At 43.6% G+C, this 20,959-nt stretch overlaps 2 protein-coding genes across 5 annotated transcripts in view; one reads left to right on the plus strand and one right to left on the minus strand.

Annotated features, from left to right (window-relative positions):
- Window positions 1-7,097, minus strand: part of LOC106610191 (rho GTPase-activating protein 10) — a 69,736-nt gene extending 62,639 nt beyond the window's left edge. The window contains exon 1 of one of the 2 annotated variants that reach the window (XM_045722754.1): window positions 6,453-7,097. In XM_045722754.1, the coding sequence (XP_045578710.1) occupies window positions 6,453-6,606 (154 nt within the window). In that variant the 5' untranslated portion in view covers window positions 6,607-7,097. The remainder of the gene's footprint in view (window positions 1-6,452) is intronic. The other variant, XM_045722755.1, reaches the window with a different exon arrangement.
- On the plus strand, window positions 1,454-20,869 carry LOC106610226 (protein arginine N-methyltransferase 9). Of its 3 annotated transcripts, none has more exons than XM_045722752.1 (13): window positions 1,454-1,683; window positions 8,328-8,527; window positions 9,136-9,284; window positions 9,559-9,795; window positions 10,250-10,417; window positions 10,887-10,989; window positions 11,726-11,835; window positions 12,254-12,443; window positions 12,733-12,916; window positions 15,066-15,813; window positions 16,067-16,220; window positions 18,335-18,457; window positions 20,195-20,869. In XM_045722752.1, the coding sequence occupies exons 1-13, from the start codon at window positions 1,656-1,658 to the stop codon at window positions 20,462-20,464; spliced, it is 2,664 nt and encodes an 887-aa protein (XP_045578708.1). In that variant the 5' UTR covers window positions 1,454-1,655; the 3' UTR covers window positions 20,465-20,869. The 3 variants fall into 3 exon arrangements, with proteins under 3 accessions (XP_045578708.1, XP_045578709.1, XP_045578707.1); XM_045722753.1 differs by lacking the exon at window positions 1,454-1,683 and adding an exon at window positions 7,724-7,746; XM_045722751.1 differs by lacking the exon at window positions 1,454-1,683 and adding an exon at window positions 7,735-7,949.
- The last annotated feature ends 90 nt before the right edge of the window (window positions 20,870-20,959 follow it).

Below are 20,959 nucleotides of genomic sequence, written 5' to 3' on the forward strand. Positions count from 1 at the left end.
TAAAAAAAACTAGAATAAAATCAGCCGATTAATCGGTATCGGCTTTTTTTGGTCCTCCAATAATTGGTATCGGCGTTGAAAATTCATAATCGGTCGACCTCTAGTGCACATCGCACACAGCAGTGAAGGAGACGAGACCAAAAAGAAACCCCCATAAAAATTTAAACAAATAACCTTGATTCTTGCCATACAGGCATTTGGAACATTGCGCTAAAACATTAGATAGATCACCCAGCCCTAATAGAAGATACCATTATCTGAAATCAAGACAGTTTTAGTGGGTAATACTTTCTCACAAGACAAAGCTCCCATGGAGATTTCAGGATGTTCTTTGAAAAGCAGACACTCAATTATGAGAGACTAAACCCTAACATAATGAAGGGTTAAAAAAAAGAAATAAAATGACTGACATGTTGAGTTGGGGTTGGGTAACAGGGGGGTACAGAGCAGGCAGACTTCCTATGGAGGAAACCACTCTTGAAACAGGAGCACATCCTCTGGCCTGTCCCTCCTCTAGTGGGCACTTCCATGTCACAGGCTAGCTCCCTGGCCAAAGGCCCTGTTTGCACGTTTCCTTCCAACAACAAAAAAATACATATATTCTAAGACTTTCCGTTGCGGGACATCCCCTCAGGCGTAGGACTGGAAAGAGTGGCCCAGGGCCAAAGCTGGACCAGAGTAACTTGGGATTTTGGAACTTGAGCAAGACAGGGAATTCCACTTGAAGATCCTACAGCAGTGGCTGGCCCAAGAGCACAACATTCCTCCTCCCTAGTCCCTACCTTATTCAAACTTCAGCCTTCATTCAGCCTGGTTTCAGATGTTTGTGCTGTATAGCCAACTTCTACAGATCTGGGACCAGGCTACAGTTCATCATTCAATGAATGATATTTATACAGGCAGTGACACCACATCTCTGGATGTTTACTGAAGATTAGCGTAATGCTGAATCTGCCCTTGACAAAATTGCTTTTAATGTTGCCAGAAGCTGATGGGAGGCTCACATGCCTTGAGGATTATATGCCATATTAGAGAGCCCGAGTCACTCCTCTGATCAACAACATGGTCTGATTTCAAATGGTGATAAATGACGATTATCTCACTGAATCCCAGCCAAGCCTCTTCTTGTCAACCACAAAAGCAGAGAGGCTAAAGGCAGATAAAACAAAGTCAAACAAGTACAGCCAATTGCTGAGACATTTTACTCTGATCTCAGACACAGTAGGCAGGTTTCCATTGACCCAGGTATATTTCGACAAAGCAAGGTGGCAATTTTTTTTTAACTAAAAACAGCAGATATGAGAACATTAACGCGCAATTTGCCTAAATGGGTAATGGACACACTTCAAATACTGCATTTTTATTTGAAAATTGTTTTTTGCGAGAGAAAAAAAAATGTTAAGGTGTGACGTCATTACGTCCAGCTGTTTTTAAATCGACGGAAGATGGTTAAATGGAATCGCACCCTAGCAGGCAATTGTCATCCATTTTCTATGCAAACCTAAATGCCATCAACAAACAAAAAGTTAATGGAAACATAGCTAGTGAGGGACTACAGATGGGTTAGCTGACAACGTCACAAAAACAATGCACACGCTTCAATGGGGCAGAAGTTTGAGTTGTTGCGATTCTGGAGGGCCAGATAGCTACCAACAATGACGAGGAACTGCCATGTGGTGAATCGTAAGTGACTCATTTCAGCTAGTTATGGCCATTGTTGACAATGACACATTTCATGTCAATGCTAACAAGGCAACAAAAATGCTAGCTAGCTAACCAACAACTGCAACGATGTATTTGAGACAAATACATTTGCTCAAGGAGCACTTATGTTTTCAATGAACATTGAAGACGAAATATAGTTTACATGTTATCAACAATCTAAGCCAACCCCGTCTGTTTTGCCCCATAGTTGCGCACACGTCGATTGTTGCTGCTAAACAACCAACCCGTCTATTCACTGCAGTCTGTCTCACGAGACCTAGCAGCTGTCAGTCGATACGCTGCTGTGTCTTAAACACAGGATCTGAAGTCAATGTAATGAGAACTTGGCGTTGGCTCATGACTGACTTCACGCAGAGAAGTGAGTGAGTGCACAAAGCTGACACTGTATATACTGGAGCAGCTTAGAGGTGTAAGAGACAAGTAAAGACACCACATGCCACTTTACGCGGGCCCAGACTGCCGATCCCATCTTATTTATCGCTTAATAAGGACATAAAACCAGGTACACACTGCTACCTAAAATAAACGCTGTTCTTGATCTCAGACAAAGATGATCTTGACCCTCTGTTCAACCCACTTTGTATCAACTACAATCACGTGTCTAGCTAGCTAACTTGGCTAAGGCTATAGTGTAGAGCAGCCCTATACAGTAAACACATTAGGAAATAGGCTAGGCCTACAAGTCAAAGTTGATGCACAGCCAACTGCCACATGAGTTTATTATTTTTTTTTCATTGTTTGTCATTTAGCAGACGCCCTTATCCCGGTTGAATTATAGGAGCAATTAGGGTTAAGCGCCTTGCTCAACGGGACATCTACAGATGTTTTCACCTAGTCGGCTCGGGGATTCAAGCCAGCAACCTCTAGGCTACCTGCTGCCGTTTTGCTCTGCCTCTTGGTAGTTGAGTAATGTCAGAATAATTTGGTAGACATCCACAACACTAATAACCTAGCCTATTTCTGTTCATTTCCATGAAATAAAACACAGTAGCCTATTCACTGATTTGACATTCTAAAGGGGTTGTCGATTAAGGCAGCCCCCCGCACCTCTGATTCAGAGGGGTTGGGTTAAATGCAGAAGACACATTTCAGTTGAATACATTCAGTTTTACAACTGATTAGGTATGCCCCTTTCATCAAGTAGGATATTAAATCTGCTCGTGGTCTTTGGTCTCAACAAATGTCTTCCAAAGACGCATGTTACTAGCGGCCTACCCAGAATCCAGACATTAAAACAGATTTCAACAATACTCAAATGTATTGAACTTAGTAGGAAATCAACTAAATGTATTTAACATGTATGAATTTGCCAAGTCATGAACAAATTGAATCAGTGATTTGTATTTTGCACGCGTATGCCTACAGTACACTGTGTAGCCATTGGTAATGTGGCTAATGATAACTGTCTTCTGGTAGAGATGGAAAGATTTAAACCTTTTCAATGAAATGTTAACTAAAACGTAGCCTAAGCCTTTCTGGCAGAATGATATGATTATTTGCATCAATCCAGTGGACATTTGTTTAGCAAATTCTGAAATAACATAAGGGCTACAGAAACATTGATAAAAAAAATTAAAATACATTCTCTGGCTGGTGCTCACCTGCAATACAAGGTAACTTCACCAAAAATAATACATTTCTTATATTTTTCCACAGTTCTCAAAAGTAGTCTCTTGGTGTGGTTTAAACCTGTTACGGAACATCCGGTGAAATTGCAGAGCGCAAAATTCAAATTAGAAATATTTAACTTTCATAAAATCACAAGTGCAATACACCAAAATAAAGCTTAACTTCTTGTTAATCCAGCCATCGTGTCAGATTTCAAAAAGGCTTTACGGCGAAAGCAAACCATGCGATTATCTGAGGACAGCACCCCACCATACAAACACATGAAAATCATACTTCAACCAAGCAGCTGCGACACAAGTCAGAAATAATGATATAATTCATGCCTTACCTTTGAAGATCTTCCATTGGCACTCCAATATGTCCCAGAAACATCACAAATGGTCCTTGTTCGATAAACTCCTTTATATCCCGAAAATGTCCATTTATTTGGCGCGTTTGATTCAGAAAAACATTGGTTCCAACTCAGCCAACATGACTACAGATTTAATAAATTACCTGTAAACTTGGTCCAAACAACTTTCCTAATCCAACTTTAGGTATCCTAAAACGTAAATCATCGATAAAATTTAAGACGGAATATACTGTGTTCAATAGCGGATAAAATCAAAGTGGAGCGAGCTACAGGTCAAGCGCACCCAAAAAATATATATAATAAAAATAAAAAAAATAAAGTGTCCACTTGGCTTGACACTCATACTGAATAGCCATACTTCATTTCTCAAAGGTAAAATATGAACCAATTTCTAAAGACTGTTGACATCAAGTGGAAGCCATAGGAACTGCAACCAGGTGCCTCAAATCTAGTTTCCCCATAGAAAACACAGTGAACTAAAAAATAAATTAAAAATTAAAAAAAAAATCTTGGATGGTTTGTCCTCGGGGTTTCACCTGCCAAATAAGTTCTGTTATACTCAGACATCATTTTAACAGTTTTAGAAACTTTAGAGTGTTTTCTACCCAAATCTACCAATTATATGCATATCCTAGCTTCTGTGACTGAGTAGCAGGCAGTTTACTTTGGGCACGCTTTTTGTCCGGACGTGAAAATACTGCCCCCTATCCCAAAGAGGTTTTAAACATTGTTGAGGACTTACAACATCCAATTGTTTTTCTAATAAAAAAATTATATTTACTTAAGTGTTATTTTAGAGCAAAAACTGGGAAAGTGGAAACAAAACTGAGAAATATAAAACAGATTTATAGCTCGATGTTACCAGCCCACTTCAACACAATGCCTGCCACACATACATCCACTGAGCCCCCTGCAGAGAGCCAGCCTAGCAGGGTGATGCTCCATGTGGAGGAAGAGGGTGTGTGCTGCCTGCATTATGAAATAAGCTCACCTTCCTATTCTAGAACCTTCAATTCTTTGGAATAACAATAGACCTAGGGTACATCAAATATATGTTATTGTTACAGTTATGAAGCACAGCAGCAGGGCTCTCAGATGTCATCCCTACTGCCTAAACAGACAAGTCAATGTTTGTTTTCTTACAGTGGGAGTGTGGCCTACTGCAAATTAACCTCGGAAACACTATTTTTAGTCTGCTGCACTGAAGGTTAAGAGGTTGACCTGAGCTGCATCACCGATTGTAGTGAACCGATAAACTCTTAACAAGCTCATCACTGGCTTCTAATGAGACCAGTAGAGTACCAGTTGCACTAGGAAGGGACAATCAATTGTCAAAGCAAGCAAGCAATCTTTCCTGGCCTGAACAACTAATTGTGTGGGCTACCTACAGCTACACTACTCTGCATTGTATTAAAGCTCACATGCAATGTGAATAACAGAGGTGGTTCTATTCCAAACAGTCCATCTGAGGCTGCCCCAGAGAGTTCCACTGCACATGTTGGTCCCTGATAACTCCCAAAATGGCCTGCAAAACAGAGAGGACAATCTGTGAAAGTCACGTTACTCTTTATTTTTAGAAATATTCTGTCTCTTCACTGGCTTTTCCAAATGGAACATTCTATCTTTGCACCTAGAAAAGGAGAGATGAAAGTACACCAGAGTTTTGAGTGTAATGAAACACATTGGCAGGCCTTGCTAGAAATCCTTCACTTCTGAATGAAAAGGAAACCTCAGAGGCTTGCAGTGGGCTAAAAGCAGTATGCTCCTACAGCACTGCAACATTTGCACTCTAAAGCAATATAGTTAATCAGCTAACAGTGACTAAATTAAGTTAGCCGGTTTGCCTGACAGATATCAGTGGTGTCTTCAGGGCTTTGTTCCAGCAATGAACAGGTAGCTGATTGCCTCAACTAACCTGACTCTGTACCGGTACCCCCTGTATATAGCCTCGTTATTTTTATTGTTTTATTTTTTTTACTTAAGTTTCTTTAATAAATATTTTAACTATATTTCTTGAACTGCATTGTTGATTAAGGGATGGAAATAAGCATTTTACAGTAATGTCTACACCTGTTGTATTCAGTGCATGTGACAAATAACACTTGATAATACCAGAGTTCACAAGGCACCTGACCAATTTGACAGACCCAACCCACTGGGCTGGAGTGCATGGAGATTATATTTGCCCAGGTGAAGGTGTGCTCACAAATCAATCCATGATGACAGCAATTTATGTTTCAACCTTGTCACACTGCCATAAGTTATTTGGATAGGTTATTGCCTCTACATTCTTTCTTCAAGGAAAAACCTTATCATTTTTGCAAAGTACTCCACATGAATCGTGTTCTGGCCTCTAGACAATGGGTGAATGTTAACATCTGGGGATTTTGCAAGTTCATGCACAACAAATTGGGTTGACAACAGACCTTACCTGTCAGCAATGTGTTCCAGTTTATTGAATAATGAAGGTATTGTTTCCAGAACTGACTACTGGTCCATGTACAAAATGTTGAACACAGCTGTTCAGAGAAACAAACTTTTGGTAGCTATAAACAAAGTTTAGGGCGATTGGATACAGCTGGTTGCAAGAAAAGAGTGAGCCCTAACGTTATAACCTTAACCATACAGCTTGCACAGTCCAAGAGGCAAACTTGAAACTGCATAGGGAGACCTGTCAACTAGCCAGATAGTCAGCAACTCAATTTAACCATTCCAGGGCAATAAACTCAACTGCATAAAAACTCACGTTTTGTGGCATTGATGAGATTCTTTCCATCCTTGTAGAGTTCCTTGATAAATCTGTTGGTTTTGTCCAACTCTGCCTCGTGTGCCTTTATTTTCTCCCTGAAAACGGGACTGTCCAGGTAGCATTCGCTAAACTCCAACGGGTGTAATCCCATGTCTTTAACGTTAGCTAGTTGACTAGGTCAGCTAGCTAGCATAAGAAGCTGTAAAGCTGCTTTATAAAAACCACGCACTAACTAGTTAGCCACCACCAACAAGTTGCTTGGTGTCAAGCGAAAAAAAAAAAGTATCTTTAACCAACCAAAAACAGATTTTTAGGGTGAGCAACTAGCTTGTGCTGTCCTCTAACACGTTAGCTACGTTTTGCTAGCTAGTGTTCCCAAATCATAACGTGTTGGCTAACTACAGCTATTTCAAGAAGTAACTTGGCTAGCATGTTACGAGTAGTTGAAAATGAGCATTGCATTCCTACATTAGCAACTATTTTGTTAGAGCTTGTTCAAGAGTAACCGCAAACCATTATTTAGGTCGGAAAAACTCAGTATATTCTTGTGTCAATCCAAGTTGTAGTCCACGTCGTCCAATATAGACATTCAATTGACAGGCGAAAGGAGAAACTCCTATTTGACAAGTAGGCGTTGAGCTCAAGCCCTCCTCCCCAGACGCGGGATAGGGCGTTTATCCATTTGGCTTCCACCCACCTTCTGATTAATTCATACATTTGCCAACAATGTAAAATATTTACATTTTCTACAAAATACATACTTATAATATATCTAGCCGGTGACCGTTTTTTATTATAATATTTCAGACGCTCTAATTTGATTTTCTTCACTCAGAACAGCCACAACTTTACACAATGGAATCATGAAAGATATCTTTGTTCCTACCCGTACTTATTTACTCAACGGACATGTGCCGCAGTTCTTATCATACCTAAGACAGTACAGTATAAAGATAGGCAGAAACTGCTACACCAATAGAAATCCCCGATCACGCTTTGTAGGCTAGCTAAATTCGTGAGAAGAACGCGTCATCGTGTATAACGGTCGTTTCGCGCCAAACTGCGCATGTTCAGGCCGTCAAATCAAAGGGACTCCTTCGATATAAAGTTTTTTTGGACAAAAATGAAGACGTGTCAGTTTGTCACGTTCGCGAGGTTAGAGTAAACATGTTCAACTACTTGAGACATTGTCTTCCATCTAGGTTGTGCCTTTAGATTTCGAGAAGATTAACAGCTAAGGAATAATTTTTCACTTCTCTTATTGATTTCTCAAAACCCAAACCCCGGCCTGGTATGTTGGTCTGCTTCGCAAGCGTTCCCGGAAGTCTGGCGATGTTGCGCCTCTGGGTTTACAAACTCTTATTATACTTCACTGTCAGTGGTCTTCAGCTAACGGCGCTATCAGATGTTGCTAGCTCTACATTTTATACTGTTAATGTCATCATCGTTTATAGCGTTACTCTTGTATGCACGATTGTGTGATACATATATATAGTAAGTCATCAGCATCACTGAAAATGAAGTTTTACACAATTTGCTGGCTATAGTTAGCTAGTTAACATACAGTAGTAGCTAAGTTAGCGACTAGTTTTGAAAATAATACCCAGTAGTTAGCTAGTGATATTGCATGATGAACACAACACTGCTAGTTAGCTATACTCTTTTATCATTTGGTGTGGCATTTTGCACCGATAGTCTAGACTTGTATAATTTAAACGTTAGCTTGCTAGCTACAGCTATTGATAATGACATTGTAGCTAGTTATGTAATTATCAAAATAAACTGCTCATCAGTGTGATGAATGTTGTTTGGCTATGTGTTTATGTTTCTGTGTGTTCCTAACATGTGGTCTCCTAACTTCCTGTGTGATAGGAATGCCCAACACCAGCACCAGGCCTAAGCGTGGCAGACGGAACCGTCGGGTGCCCAGGGAGGACCCTGCCAGGAATGAGCTGGTGTCCAGGTCACTGGAGAGTGCCCAGCAGTGTCTGTTCAACCAAGACTATGGGACCGCCTTTGTCCACTACCTTCTCGTCCTCAACCTGGCTCCTGTGCTGAAGGACTTTGCCAGTGTGGGTAGCAAAGGAAAACCTGTAGGCCAGGGCTCTTCAACCCTGTTCCTAGAGTGCTACCCTCCTGTAGGTTGTAACTAACCTGATTTATCAACCAGCTAATTATTAGAATCAGGTGCGCTATATTAGGGATGGAGCGAAAACCTACAGGACGGTATCTCTCCAGGAACAGGGTTGGAGAGCCCTGCTGTAGGCTATACACCATTCAGCCTGTCTGACAATTGACATTCCCTTTGAACTTTCAGATTTTTTTTATTAGATTTGTATTTGTTTTCACATACACCAGATAGGTGCAATGAAATTTATTATTTTACAGGGTCAGCCATAGTAGTATGGTGCCCCTTTAGCAAATTAGGGTAAAGTGCCTTGCTCAATGGCAAATCAGATTTTCTAACCTTGTTGGCTCGGGTATTCAAACCAATGACTCTTCGGTTACTGGCCCAAAGCTCTAACCACTAGGCTACATTTCGTTTTGAAGTTGAAGTGTGTATTCTCTCTGCACGTTATAATATGAATGTTTACCACGGAAGGAAAAAGACAAGTGATTTTCTTTTGTAGATTAGTCCAATACATCACCAATAAAGTTTTTATAATGTGTGTGTTTTCAGGAGTCCTTTAGGTTCACTCTGTTCAAATGGGCAGATGAGCTCGACTCTCTGGGGCGCATCCAGGACCTGTTTGACTGCTACGAACAGGCTCTGGAGCTCTTCCCTACTGATGAGGTCATCATCAACAGCATGGGGGAACACCTGTTCAGGTAGCCCTCACTCAACAGTCTGACCGGTGTCTTGTCTGTAGGCTTGGGAACTGGGAAGACTACTAGTCAGGTTTACTAGGTACTATTGTACCTTAGGTTGTGCTCAATGCCGGATCAAGACTATAGTTATCTTTTCTTTCATGTCTTGCCAATGAATTGTTTGTTTGCATGCAGTGGTTGAACTAGCCAGACAGCGCTGTGTCCTAGTAAATGTGTCACAGTATTCGTAGGTTGCTCACAATTGTTCCGTTCCAATCTTCCATGCACGCTCCAGAATGGGATTCAGGGATGAGGCCGCTGGTCATTTCCACAAGGCCCTGAAGCTGAAGCCGGACTACCCTGAGGCCAAGGAGAATTTCTACCGCGTGGCCAACTGGCTGGTGGAGCGCTGGCACTTCCTGATGCTCAACGATCGCAGGAGGAACCACAAGTACCAGCAGGCCATCCAGAAGGCTGTTGAGGGAGGCTGCAACACTGTGTTAGATATAGGCACAGGGACAGGTATCCTCGGGTGAGATTTCTTTCTGCCTATTACAGTTAAAGGGATAGTTCATCAAATGAAAAAATTACATATTGCTTTCCTTAACCTGCAAGAGGTCTTTGGACATTTGTGCCGCAAATGCTAAAAGTGTAGCATTTGGAAATAGTGCCAGCCACTGCCAGTAAAACTAAACCAAAGCATGGATTGCTGTCATACCGTATACATTCCTTACAGGGTAAGGAAACCAATGTCATTTTGTAGTTTGGGTGAGCTATCCTTTTAAGTGCATCCTTTGTTTTATTACAGTGGCTATGTTATATGAAGAATTAGGTTAAAGTTTTACAATCTTAATGGTTAGTATCTGTCCCAGAGAAATCTACACAGCTCTGTTAAAAACACTAACTGTCATGGCTGTGGTCTGTCCATTTCTATTTGTTTGTTACTGCTTGTAATCCTTGTTCCTCTCCGGTCTCTCTATGGACAGAATGTGTGCTAAGAAGGCAGGGGCGGCTGAGGTGTACGCCTGTGAGCTGTCCAAGACCATGTACGAACTGGCCTGTGAGGTGGTCACCGCTAACGGAATGAACGGACGCATCAAGATCCTCCATATGAAGTCGCTGGAGATGGAAGTGCCTAAAGACATCCCTAAGAGGTGACCTTTCACCTTCCCTCTTACTCTGACATCTGTATGGGCCTAGTCCTGGACTAAAAAGACATGGAGACTCTCCATTGAGCATGGGCATCAGTCCAAGACTTGATTTAACCCCGTACAATGTCAAGAGGGCAGAGTCGCTGTCCATCTTCCAAAAACATCTGAAACCCTACCTCCTTTAAAGAGTATCTTGAATAAATTCCATGTCCTCTCCCAAAATAAAATACAAATAATGCACTTGTCTTTTCCTACTAGAACTGACTATGCTGATAACTACTTTGTTGAGGGAAAATGTACTTGCTACGATTGTGATGTGTTGTCTCACCTAGCTTACTTTAAGATGAATGCACTAATGTAAGTCGCTCTGGATAAGAGCTTCGGCTTAATTACTAAAATGTGGCCTGGAAACTGTCCCTATGCGTCCTCCTAATGTGTATGTACCGTTTGTGTGATGTGTTTTCTGTGGTAGGGTATCGCTGGTTGTCACCGAGACTGTGGATGCCGGCCTATTTGGTGAAGGTATTATAGAAAGCCTTATACACGCCTGGAATCATCTGCTTTTGCCTCCACAGGTAATTAACTAGCATAGGCAGCCATTTTGAGGATGGATTTTGTGTTCATACTGAGTTCCAACACTGTAGTGAATACAAGCCACCCTTTAGTGTAAGTCTGAAAGCATTACCATGATTAGTGAGTAACATGAATTGGTTTTAGTATTGATTATTTATTTCCCAACACTTTCTCATAACATTTTCAGTTTCATTACAACCATGGATTTAGATGCCAGTCATGTTCATGTTTTTCATTCATTTAACAGGATTGTCTGTCTCTCAATTCAACACAAGTGATCGCAAAGTAATCTTCATAAGAGGCTTTACCTATATTTTTGTGTCACAATCACAATTGTAAAACATGATTATGGAGCATCAATCCTCTTTATATGAAATGTCCTTTATCCAGCCAAATCCTTTGTTTATTGGCAAAGAGATTCATCCAAAATCATTTTAAAGGTTACAGTAGGAGGCTACAGTGCCAATCAACCACCTTCCTCAATATCATAATGCTGCAGCCAATATAGGTCAACATTGCCATCTATGGTCTCAATGCAATACTACATTTGAGGTAAAAAAAAAGAAGAAAAAGGATAGATGAAAATCCTTTACATAAAGATTCCCTACAGACAAGTGCATTAAGTAAACATATAATATAAATTGCACCAACAACCAAAATCCTATTATAGCAAAGTTAATGGCATGAGGCCTGATGTATGAACATGTGAAGGCTCACTTTCTGCTCCTGCTACTGCAGAGCACCCAGGACCCATCCAGGCCTCCCTCCCAAACAGGCCGGGTCATCCCTGCCGGAGCCACTGTGTTTGGGATGGCTGTCCAGTGCCTGGAGATCCGCCGCCATCACAGGTGACCTGTCCATGTGTTGTTAATAAAGGCTAACTTAAGTCAGTCAGACGTTGTTCTTCAATGATGGATTTAGTTGTATAATTTATTTTGCGCGTTTCACCCTCAATGCCTCAGCATTTAGAACAGTAGACCAAACATCAACAAGTTCAACATGTTGTTCACCTTTTCGTGTCCTTATCTGTTGGAATATTTCATTGTCGACATGGAACAACAGCTGAAGGCCATATGTCCCTGGAGAGGGGGTGTGTGTGTGTGTGTGTGTGTGTGTGTGTGTGTGTGTGTGTGTGTGTGTGTGTGTGTGTGTGTGTGTGTGTGTGTGTGTGTGTGTGTGTGTGTGTGTGTGTGTGTGTGTGTGTGTGAACAGACACCGGTGTTAATATTCATGTCATACCATCTATTTATAACCATGTGCCTGCAGGCTGTGTGTGTCTGAGGTGGGAGGCCTGGCCACGGCTGCAGCCGGAGAGCTCCACAGCCCAGTAAGCTGCAGCTCAGAGGATGACTCCACAGAGCCCTACACCACAGAGAGACTGAGCAGACTGCCTGGAGGCTACACGCCCCTCACTGAACCCTTCAATGCCCTGGACATAGACTTCAACAACGTTCAGGTCAGCGGCAGTAGAGCGTCTTTATGTGTACATAGATAACGTATAAACCAGAATTACATCTCCACGGGGAACTGTTAGTTATGATCAACAACTACGACGTACAGCCTCACAGTGGCATTGCTGTGTGTAGATTCTGTATATTGATAACGAAACAATATCTCGTATGTCAAAAGCCTCATACTCTCTCAAGCTTTTCAAAATCGAACAAGCTCGTTAGCGTGATGTTTGGCTATAGGTTCCAAGAATACAAGAGCCGTGATTGTGTTATGCTATGCTAACTGTACCCCAGGAGCTGGAGGGTCTGTGCTCCCGGGAGGTGAGCCGGGTGCGTCTACCTGTAACTGGGGAGGGTCTGCTGGACGCCCTGGCCGTGTGGTTCCAGCTCCACCTGGACCAGGAGAGTAGCCTGTCCACCGGCCCTAAGGAGGACACCTGCTGGGAGCAGGCCATCTACCCCGTTCAGACACCACACAGTAGGCTCATTTATATAAGACGTGTATGTACACTGAGTGTACAAAACATTAGGAACACCTTCCCTTTTGCCCTCAGGACAACCTCAATTCGTTGGGGCATGGACTCTGTAAGATGTCGAAAGTGTTCCACGGGGATGCTGGCCCTTGTTGACTCCAATGCTTCCCACAGTTGTCAAGTTGGCTGGATGTCCTTTGGGTGGTGGACCATTCTTTATACACACAGGAAACTGTTGAGTGTTAAAAACCCATCAGTCTTGCAGTTCTACCATACCCCATTGAAAGGGACTTAAATCTTTTGTCTTGCCCTTTCACCCTCTGAATGGCACACATACACAATCCATGTCTCAAGGTTTAAATATCCTCCTGCACTTCATCAACACCGATTTGAAGTGGATTTAACAAGTGACATCAATAAGGGATCATAGCTTTCACCTGGATTCACCTGGTCAGTCTGTGTCCCTCAAACTCAACTCTGGACCTTGAAGCCAGTTCCACTGCTTTTTTTCATTGTTCTCCTCTAATCAGACGGATTTAGACCTGGGACACCAGGCGCGTGCAATGAATTATTAGATAGAACAGAAAACCAGCAGGCTCTAAGAGTTGAGTACCCCTGGTCTATTTGATGGAAAGAGCAGGTGTTCATAATGTTTTGTACATGCAGTGAGGTAGTATATTTAGACAACTGCACACTACTCCTCTGTAGGAGTATGATGTAGTGTTGCAGTGCGTAGGGAGCACTGCGTAGGGAGCAGTGTGTATAAACATCTCTACATAGAGCCCTTCTAATCATACAGTAGAGATGCACAGAATGCACTGTAGAGACAGATTCTCCTGACATCCACTCAGAGCAACTATTGCAGTAATACATTACACATATATTACATACTGTACATAATATATACAAATGGTGTTCTTGCATATTCCGCTGTAATATTTGTCCCCTTCTGATGTTTGCAATGCAATTCCCCATTCCGTCAAACGGGGGCAGTAGGCTACATATAGAAGAAACCTATTCCATTGAAGACAGTAGGCAATGACCTGAAGTCAACTTACACTGTAACCTCAAGGCTGTTATTGGTTGTCTTTGGTTTGCCTAGCTGGATTCCACAACCATGAACATTCAAATGGATTGAATGAATTCTACGCAAATAGGCTTGACCTTTGTCTGCAAACAATTCTGTACTCCTTTATCCTGTCAGGCTATTGTGCTCCTTCCAGACGTAGAACAACAAAGTGAAGTTGTGGCGTTGTCATTGAGATGCACCATCAGTCAGCTGCCGAGCTCAGTGTTTCTGTACAGCAGTGTTGATAATTGACAGGGGTAGTGTCCAGGGACCCGCCAGACACCATTCCCGCTATTTTTCCCGGTGATCATCCACATCCGTTTCCCGGCTGCCGTGGCGAGACAGACGGGTGCACCGGGATCGCCTGTGACACTCTTTAGTGTTCATGAATCTCTTGTAGGCTCTACATATGTATTTTCCCCAAACGCCCCCTGACAACGACAGGCCACACGCTGACGTGATGACACAAAGAGATGTTATTCCTACAGGAATGTCTCTCTGTCTCCCTCCCTCCCTGAATCTCATTTCCCTCGCTCCCCTGCTCCTACCCCTCTTCCTCTCTCCCGCTTTCTTTTTGTGCATTGACAAAGCATCTTGTTCCATGCCAGTTCTGTTTTACTTATTGTTGTGGTTCATGAATAAACAGTAATGTGTGCAACAAGGCCTTATAAAAAAAAGAAAGAAATCAACTTGTTACTTATGATATGCCAAGAATTTGTACGTCATTTGCAATTTTACGTGCTTTATTTATTAGACTTAAAAAAAGGGTCACACACTTCAAAACAAATGTACATAGGGGGTATATAAAACATTATGAACACCTGCTCTTTCCATGACACAGACTGACCAGGTGAATCCAGGTGAAAGCTATGATCCCTTATTGATGTCACTTGTTAAATCCACTTCAATCAGAGGAGATGGGTTAATTAAGGATTTTTAAGCCTTGAGACATGGATTGTGTATAAAAATATTTATTTCAAAATATTTAAGTGATGGTGCAACGCATTGGATGGTTGTTTATTCAATGTCAATAGGTTTGTATCTGTCCTTCTTCAAGTGAACCATAAAATGAAATGTCTCGTCAGATTTTCCCCTGAGGCCTGGTGACGAGCTCATCGTGGAGATCTCCTGCCGGGACGCCTACCTGAGACTCTGCAGCGTTGCCGTGGCGAGAGACGGACGAGAGTTCTGTCTAGACGACTGTCTGGATCCAGACAAACCTAGAAACAACCCAGGTCCAAGCGGCAATCCCAACCCAAGCCTTAACGCCGAGGCAGAACTGTGCAGCGCCCTAGCTTGCCTCGGAACAGAGCAGAGCAGTGGACCTCGAGACTACACCATGCTGGAGTGTGCTGAAATGGCCCTCCTCAACAATCAGCCCTACCACGATAGTTTCCGCAGGGCACTGGCTAAACTCATCACCAACCTGAAGGACGCTCGTTCGGTCCAGGGTCCCATCCAGGGTCAAGGGTTAGAGGTCATGCCTCTCACTGACCCTCCCAGTGGCCCTATGGACCCTGGTCCCGACCCCTTCTACGTGCTGGACGTGTCCGAGGGCTTCTCTGTTCTCTCCCTCATGGCAGCCAGTCAGGGCCAGGTGAAGGCCTATAGTTCGGTAGAGAAGACCCAGCACCAGGCGGTGCTCAGGAGGCTGGCCAGGGCCAACGGTGTCCCAGAGGAGGCTCTCGAGTTCTGGCTGAACCAGGTGGAGGATGAGCAGGCGGTGCTCCAGAGACCCTCCAGGGAGAAGCTGTGGAGCGCCATTATATTAGACTGTGTGGAGACCTGTGGCTTAGTGAGGCAGAAGCTGATGGAGAAAGCCACCCTAGCCAGGTAGGAAGATGGAGGAAGTGCTGCTGGGAAAGGTAGTTTTGGTAGTAAACGGGTAGTATGTATGAAGTGCTGGTGGAATTTGATAGTGTTTTAGGAATGAGGTGGGATTGTGGATCATATTGCAGCATCTCGAATGTTGATATTGAATCTTCAGTGTTGTCACATTGGGAAAAATAGACTATTTGGGTTTGGAAGAATCTGTCCCTTTTTTGTACAATTGTTTGATTGTTTTGGTGGGGTCCATCCATGGCAGGTGCCTGCTGGAGGACGGCGGTCAGATCTTCCCAGAGAGAATAGTGGTGTACGGGATGCTGGTGGAGTCTGACACCCTGCTGCTGGAGAGTGCTGTCCAGGGCCAGGAGCCTACACTGGGCTTCAACATCGCTCCGTTCATCAACCAGTTCACTGTGAGTTACTGACACACCTCCCCACATCCGCTGCATGCATACTGTATCTCCCCACCTGCCTTGCATATGTCGTCACTAGGGCCTGAGGTTTTAATGATATGGTTAAGCAGTAAGGCCAGAGGGGTTGTGGTATATGGCCAAGGGCTGTTCTTATGCACAATGCAACACGAAGTGCCTGGATACAGCCCTTAGCTGTGGTATGTTTGCCAGATACCACAAACCCCTGAGGAGCCTTATTGCAATTGTAAACTGGTTATTAGTGCAGTAAATATGAATGTTTTGTCATACCTGTGGTATAGTCTGATATACCACAGCTTTCAGTGAATCAGCATTCAGGCCTCAAACCACACCGTTTATTTATATATATATATCTCTTTACACCGTGTACAAAACAATAGCAACACCAGCTCTTTCCATGACAGACTGACCAGGTGAATCCAGTTGAAAGCTATGATCCCTTATTGATGTCACTTATTAAATCCAATCAGTGTAGATGAAGGGGAGGTGACAGGTTAAAGAAGGATTTTTAAGCCTTGAGACAATTGAGACATGGATTGTGTATGTGTGCCATTGAGGATGAATGAAGACAAAATATTGAAGTGCCTTTGAACTGGGTATGGTAGTAGGTGCCAGGCGCACTGGTTTGAGTGTGTCAAGAACTGCAACGCTGCTGGGTTTTTCGCACTCACACACGGGGAAGGATTATCAAGAATGGTCCACCACCCAAAGGACATCCAGCCAACTTGACACAACTGTGGGAAGCATTGGAGTCAACGTGGGCCAGTCCATGCCCTGACGAATTGAGGCTGTTCTGAGGGCAAGCGCCATGCTCTACCAACAGAGCTACAGAGGACCGAGTCCGGTCACATTGTCAGCAAAACCTCCTGGCTGTAGTCACACTCCCCAGCTCTAAATGTGCATGCACTATACTCTGATAACTAACAAAGTCCTATTGTAAATTTACTGCATGGTTAGGGGGAAAAGTATGGTCAACTCAGAAATTCATTCTACGTGACACAACTCCCAAGCCTTTCTCGCTCAACATGTCTCCTCTCATATCTGGTATTCCCTCTCATGTCACTGATGCAATAGTCATAGTATTGACAGCTGCCTCAATGTTCTTTGTACCTTGCATCATTCTTCTGATTCAAAGAACAGGCTCCTGAGACACACCAACATGTTGCCTGAGGGTTGTAACATCTTCACTCAAGATGGCTGCAGACATATAACCCCCCCCAAAAAAAATATTCTGGCGAAAGCTAAACGTTGTTTTCTTATAGTTTCTTTCGCAGTACTGTTAGTGGTTCTTGGTCTTCCGTATTGCAGTTGAGCTCAAGTGAACCAATTTGAAAGGGCACAATGCGTTTAAACGGACCTTTTTACAGTGCTTTTTTTTAAGTCAAAATGGGTTTTAAAACCCCATTTTGCTTGCAATGCAACCTTCTACGTTGAGACTTCTCATGTTTTCTTTTATCTGGCTTTCCGTCCGTATTACGGGGAGCTGAGAAATCCTTTTAAGTCGTCTGCCTTTTCCGGTGTCTTGTTGGCGCTCTAATTTTCGGCGTTGGCTCCCGCGGGACGGCAGTTTGTTTAAACAGATGTTGTCTCTGAAGAGCTCAGACAAGGGCACGCCGTAGCACGACTGTCACGCTGGGGAAAAGCATTCGCGCGGCTTCACGTAAGGACATCCCTACCTGGATCCATCGGTAAGCATTACATCAATGACATCAAACGGAGAGCGGCGGAGACACCGGGCGCTGTGACGGGGAGGAGGAGGAGGTGGCGGCATTCGTTTGTTCTCCGTGACAGTGACACTCCCGCTCTGTCGCTTGATGAGAACTCTCCTCCTGCTTTCTAGAGTGTAGCTGTGCGATGCGTTGCAGCAGGTCACATGATGCACATGACTCTAAAAGAGTTCTAAGAGTTGGAGATTTAGTTAAAAACACCTGACAACAAACTAGCAGGAGAGGTTTGGGAAATACTGAACTAGACTACATGGACTGCCTTGTTATTCTGTTTAAAGGGGTTGAGTTAGTCTCAGATGTAGGGTTGTATAGATGTCCGTTGAATGGACATCTAATATGGAACAATGATATGATCTCTCTCCTTCCTAGGTTCCAGTCCATGTGTTTCTGGACTTGTCCACTCTGCAGTGTAGACATCTCAGTGACTCTGTAGAACTCTTTATCCTGGACCTCATGAACACCAACGCCAACTATACCAACAGAGACGTCAAGGTAAAGACCCAACCCGACAGATTCATTTAGTTATAGATACATTATCAGATATTGTCTGAAACATTCATATAAAAATAACATGGTAAATGGCACCATTGTCTGCTTACACATTATACTGAGGATAACACTGAGTTGCCAGATCCCTTGGCAGTGTTAGTACTTCCACTGAGCTGTGCCCCTGACCATAGAAATAAACTCAGCAAAAAAAAGAAACGTCCCTTTTTCAGGACCCTGTCTTTCAAAGATAATTCGTAAAAATCCAAATAACTTCACAGATCTTCATTGTAAAGTGTTTAAACACTGTTTCCCATGCTTGTTCAATGAACCATAAACAATTAATGAACATGCACCTGTGGAACGATTGTTAGGACACTAACAGCTTACAGACGGTAGGCAGTTAAAGTCGCAGTTATGAAAACTTAGGACACTAAAGAGGCCTGTCTACTGACTCTGAAAAACACCAAAAGAAAGATGCCCAGGGTCCCTGCTCATCTGCGTGAACGTGCCTTAGGCATGCTGCAAGGAGGCATGAGGACTGCAGATGTGGCCAGGGCAATAAATTGCAATGTCCGTACTGTGAGACGCCTAAGACAGCGCTACAGGGAGACAGGACGGACAGCTGATCATCCTCGCAGTGGCAGACCACGTGTAACAACACCTACACAGGATCAGTACATCCGAACATCACACCTGAGGGACAGGTACAGGATGGCAACAACAACTGCCCGAGTTACACCAGGGTACGCACAATCCCTCCATCAGTTCTCAGACTGTCCGCAATAGGCTGAGAGAGGCTGGACTGAGGGCTTGTAGGTCTGTTGTAAGGCAGGTCCTCACCGGACATCACTGGCAACAACGTCGCCTATGGGCACAAAGCCACCGTCGCTGGACCAGACGGGACTGGCAAAAAGTGCTCTTTACTGACGAGTCACGGTTTTGTCTCACCAGGGGTGATGGTCGGATTTGCATTTATCGTCAAAGGAATGAGCGTTACACCGAGGCCTGTACTCTGGAGCGGGATCGATTTGGAGGTGGAGGGTCCGTCATGGTCTGGGGCGGTGTGTCACAGCATCATCGGACTGAGCTTGTTGTCATTGCAGGCAATCTCAACGCTCTGCTTTACAGGGAAGACATCCTTCCTCCTCATTTGGTACCCTTCCTGCAGGCTCATCCTAACATGACCCTCCAGCATGACAATGCCACCAGCCATACTGCTCGTTCTGTGCGTGATTTCCTGCAAGACAGAAATGTCAGTGTTCTGCCATGGCCAGCTAAGAGCCCGGATCTCAATCCCATTGAGCACGTCTGGGACCTGTTGGATCGGAGGGTGAGGGCTAGGGCCATTCCCCCCAGAAATGTCCGGGAACTTGCAGGTGCCTTGGTGGAAGAGTGGGGTAACATCTCACAGCAAGAACTGGCAAATCTGGTGCAGTCCATGAGGAGATGCACTGCAGTACTTCATGCAGCTGGTGGCCACACCAGATAATGAATGTTACTTTTGATTTTGGCTCCCCGTTTGTTCAGGGACACATTATTCCATTTCTGTTAGTCACATGTCTGTGGAGCTTGTTCAGTTTGTCTCAGTTGTTGAATCTTATGTTCATACAAATATTTACACGTTAAGCTTTGCTGAAAATAAACGCAGTTGAGGACGTTTCTTTTTTTTGCTGAGTTTACAATTACTATTTTATAGCTTACAATAGTCTATTTCTATGGCCCTGACTGTGTTTCTCCCAGGTCCAGGCTAGTGCCTCAGGCAGGGTGACTGCTGTGCCCTTCTGGTACCAGATCCACCTGAACGAGGAGATCAGCGTGAGCACCTTCAACCAGGACTCCCATTGGAAGCAGGCTGCCGTGGTGCTGCACCAGCCCCTGGCAGTGAGGGAGGGAGACTGGGTACGACTGGCCGTCACCCTGCAGAAGAGCTCCATCTCCATATCAGCCAGTATAGAGGAAGAGGCTGGTGAGACCGGGACTGTGGATTCGGTTAGAGAGTCCGCTCAGTGACTGTGAGAAGTAGATGTCTGGTGATATGAACAGTACAAGAGTCCACTTCATTAGTGTTTTAAAGGAGGGAGTTGTGGTGCTTTTGATTCTACAAGAGCATCAAGTCCACTCAGTCTTACTGGGAGAGAGGTCAAGGTATCACTCTGGATTCTATATTATGAGTGAACTGCATATATGTTGAGGGGAAGGGATTGGACTATGGATTCTCCGGAAGCGCCAGCTCTAAAATGACCCCACAGCTACCATCTCAATATGCCTTCTCTCAGGACTTTCACAAAGACATTTACATGTTTTATGATGTGCTCATCTTGAGACGTTTTGGTCTTCAGTGTGTTCATAATCTTGTTTTGGAATGAAGTCTCTTGATTATGGTTGCAGTCCTCATTAAAATGTTTTGTATCAGCACTTGCATTTTTCTCTCAAAGATTAATTTAGAAATCAAAGAAAATCATAATGAACAAACAAGGGACTTGGTGTCATCTCAACAACATTGTG

This window comes from Salmo salar, chromosome ssa08 (genome assembly GCF_905237065.1).
Source record: "Salmo salar chromosome ssa08, Ssal_v3.1, whole genome shotgun sequence".
Lineage (NCBI taxonomy): Eukaryota > Metazoa > Chordata > Actinopteri > Salmoniformes > Salmonidae > Salmo > Salmo salar.

Excerpts from the sequence above, each read along its gene's own strand:
- LOC106610226 (XM_045722752.1), top strand. The coding sequence starts at position 1,656 with ATGACGAGGAACTGCCATGTGGTGAATC. Across the intron at positions 1,684-8,327 it reads GAACTGCCATGTGGTGAATC|GAATGCCCAACACCAGCACC; the intron begins GTAAGTGACTCA and ends CCTGTGTGATAG. Across the intron at positions 15,814-16,066 it reads GAGAAAGCCACCCTAGCCAG|GTGCCTGCTGGAGGACGGCG; the intron begins GTAGGAAGATGG and ends CATCCATGGCAG.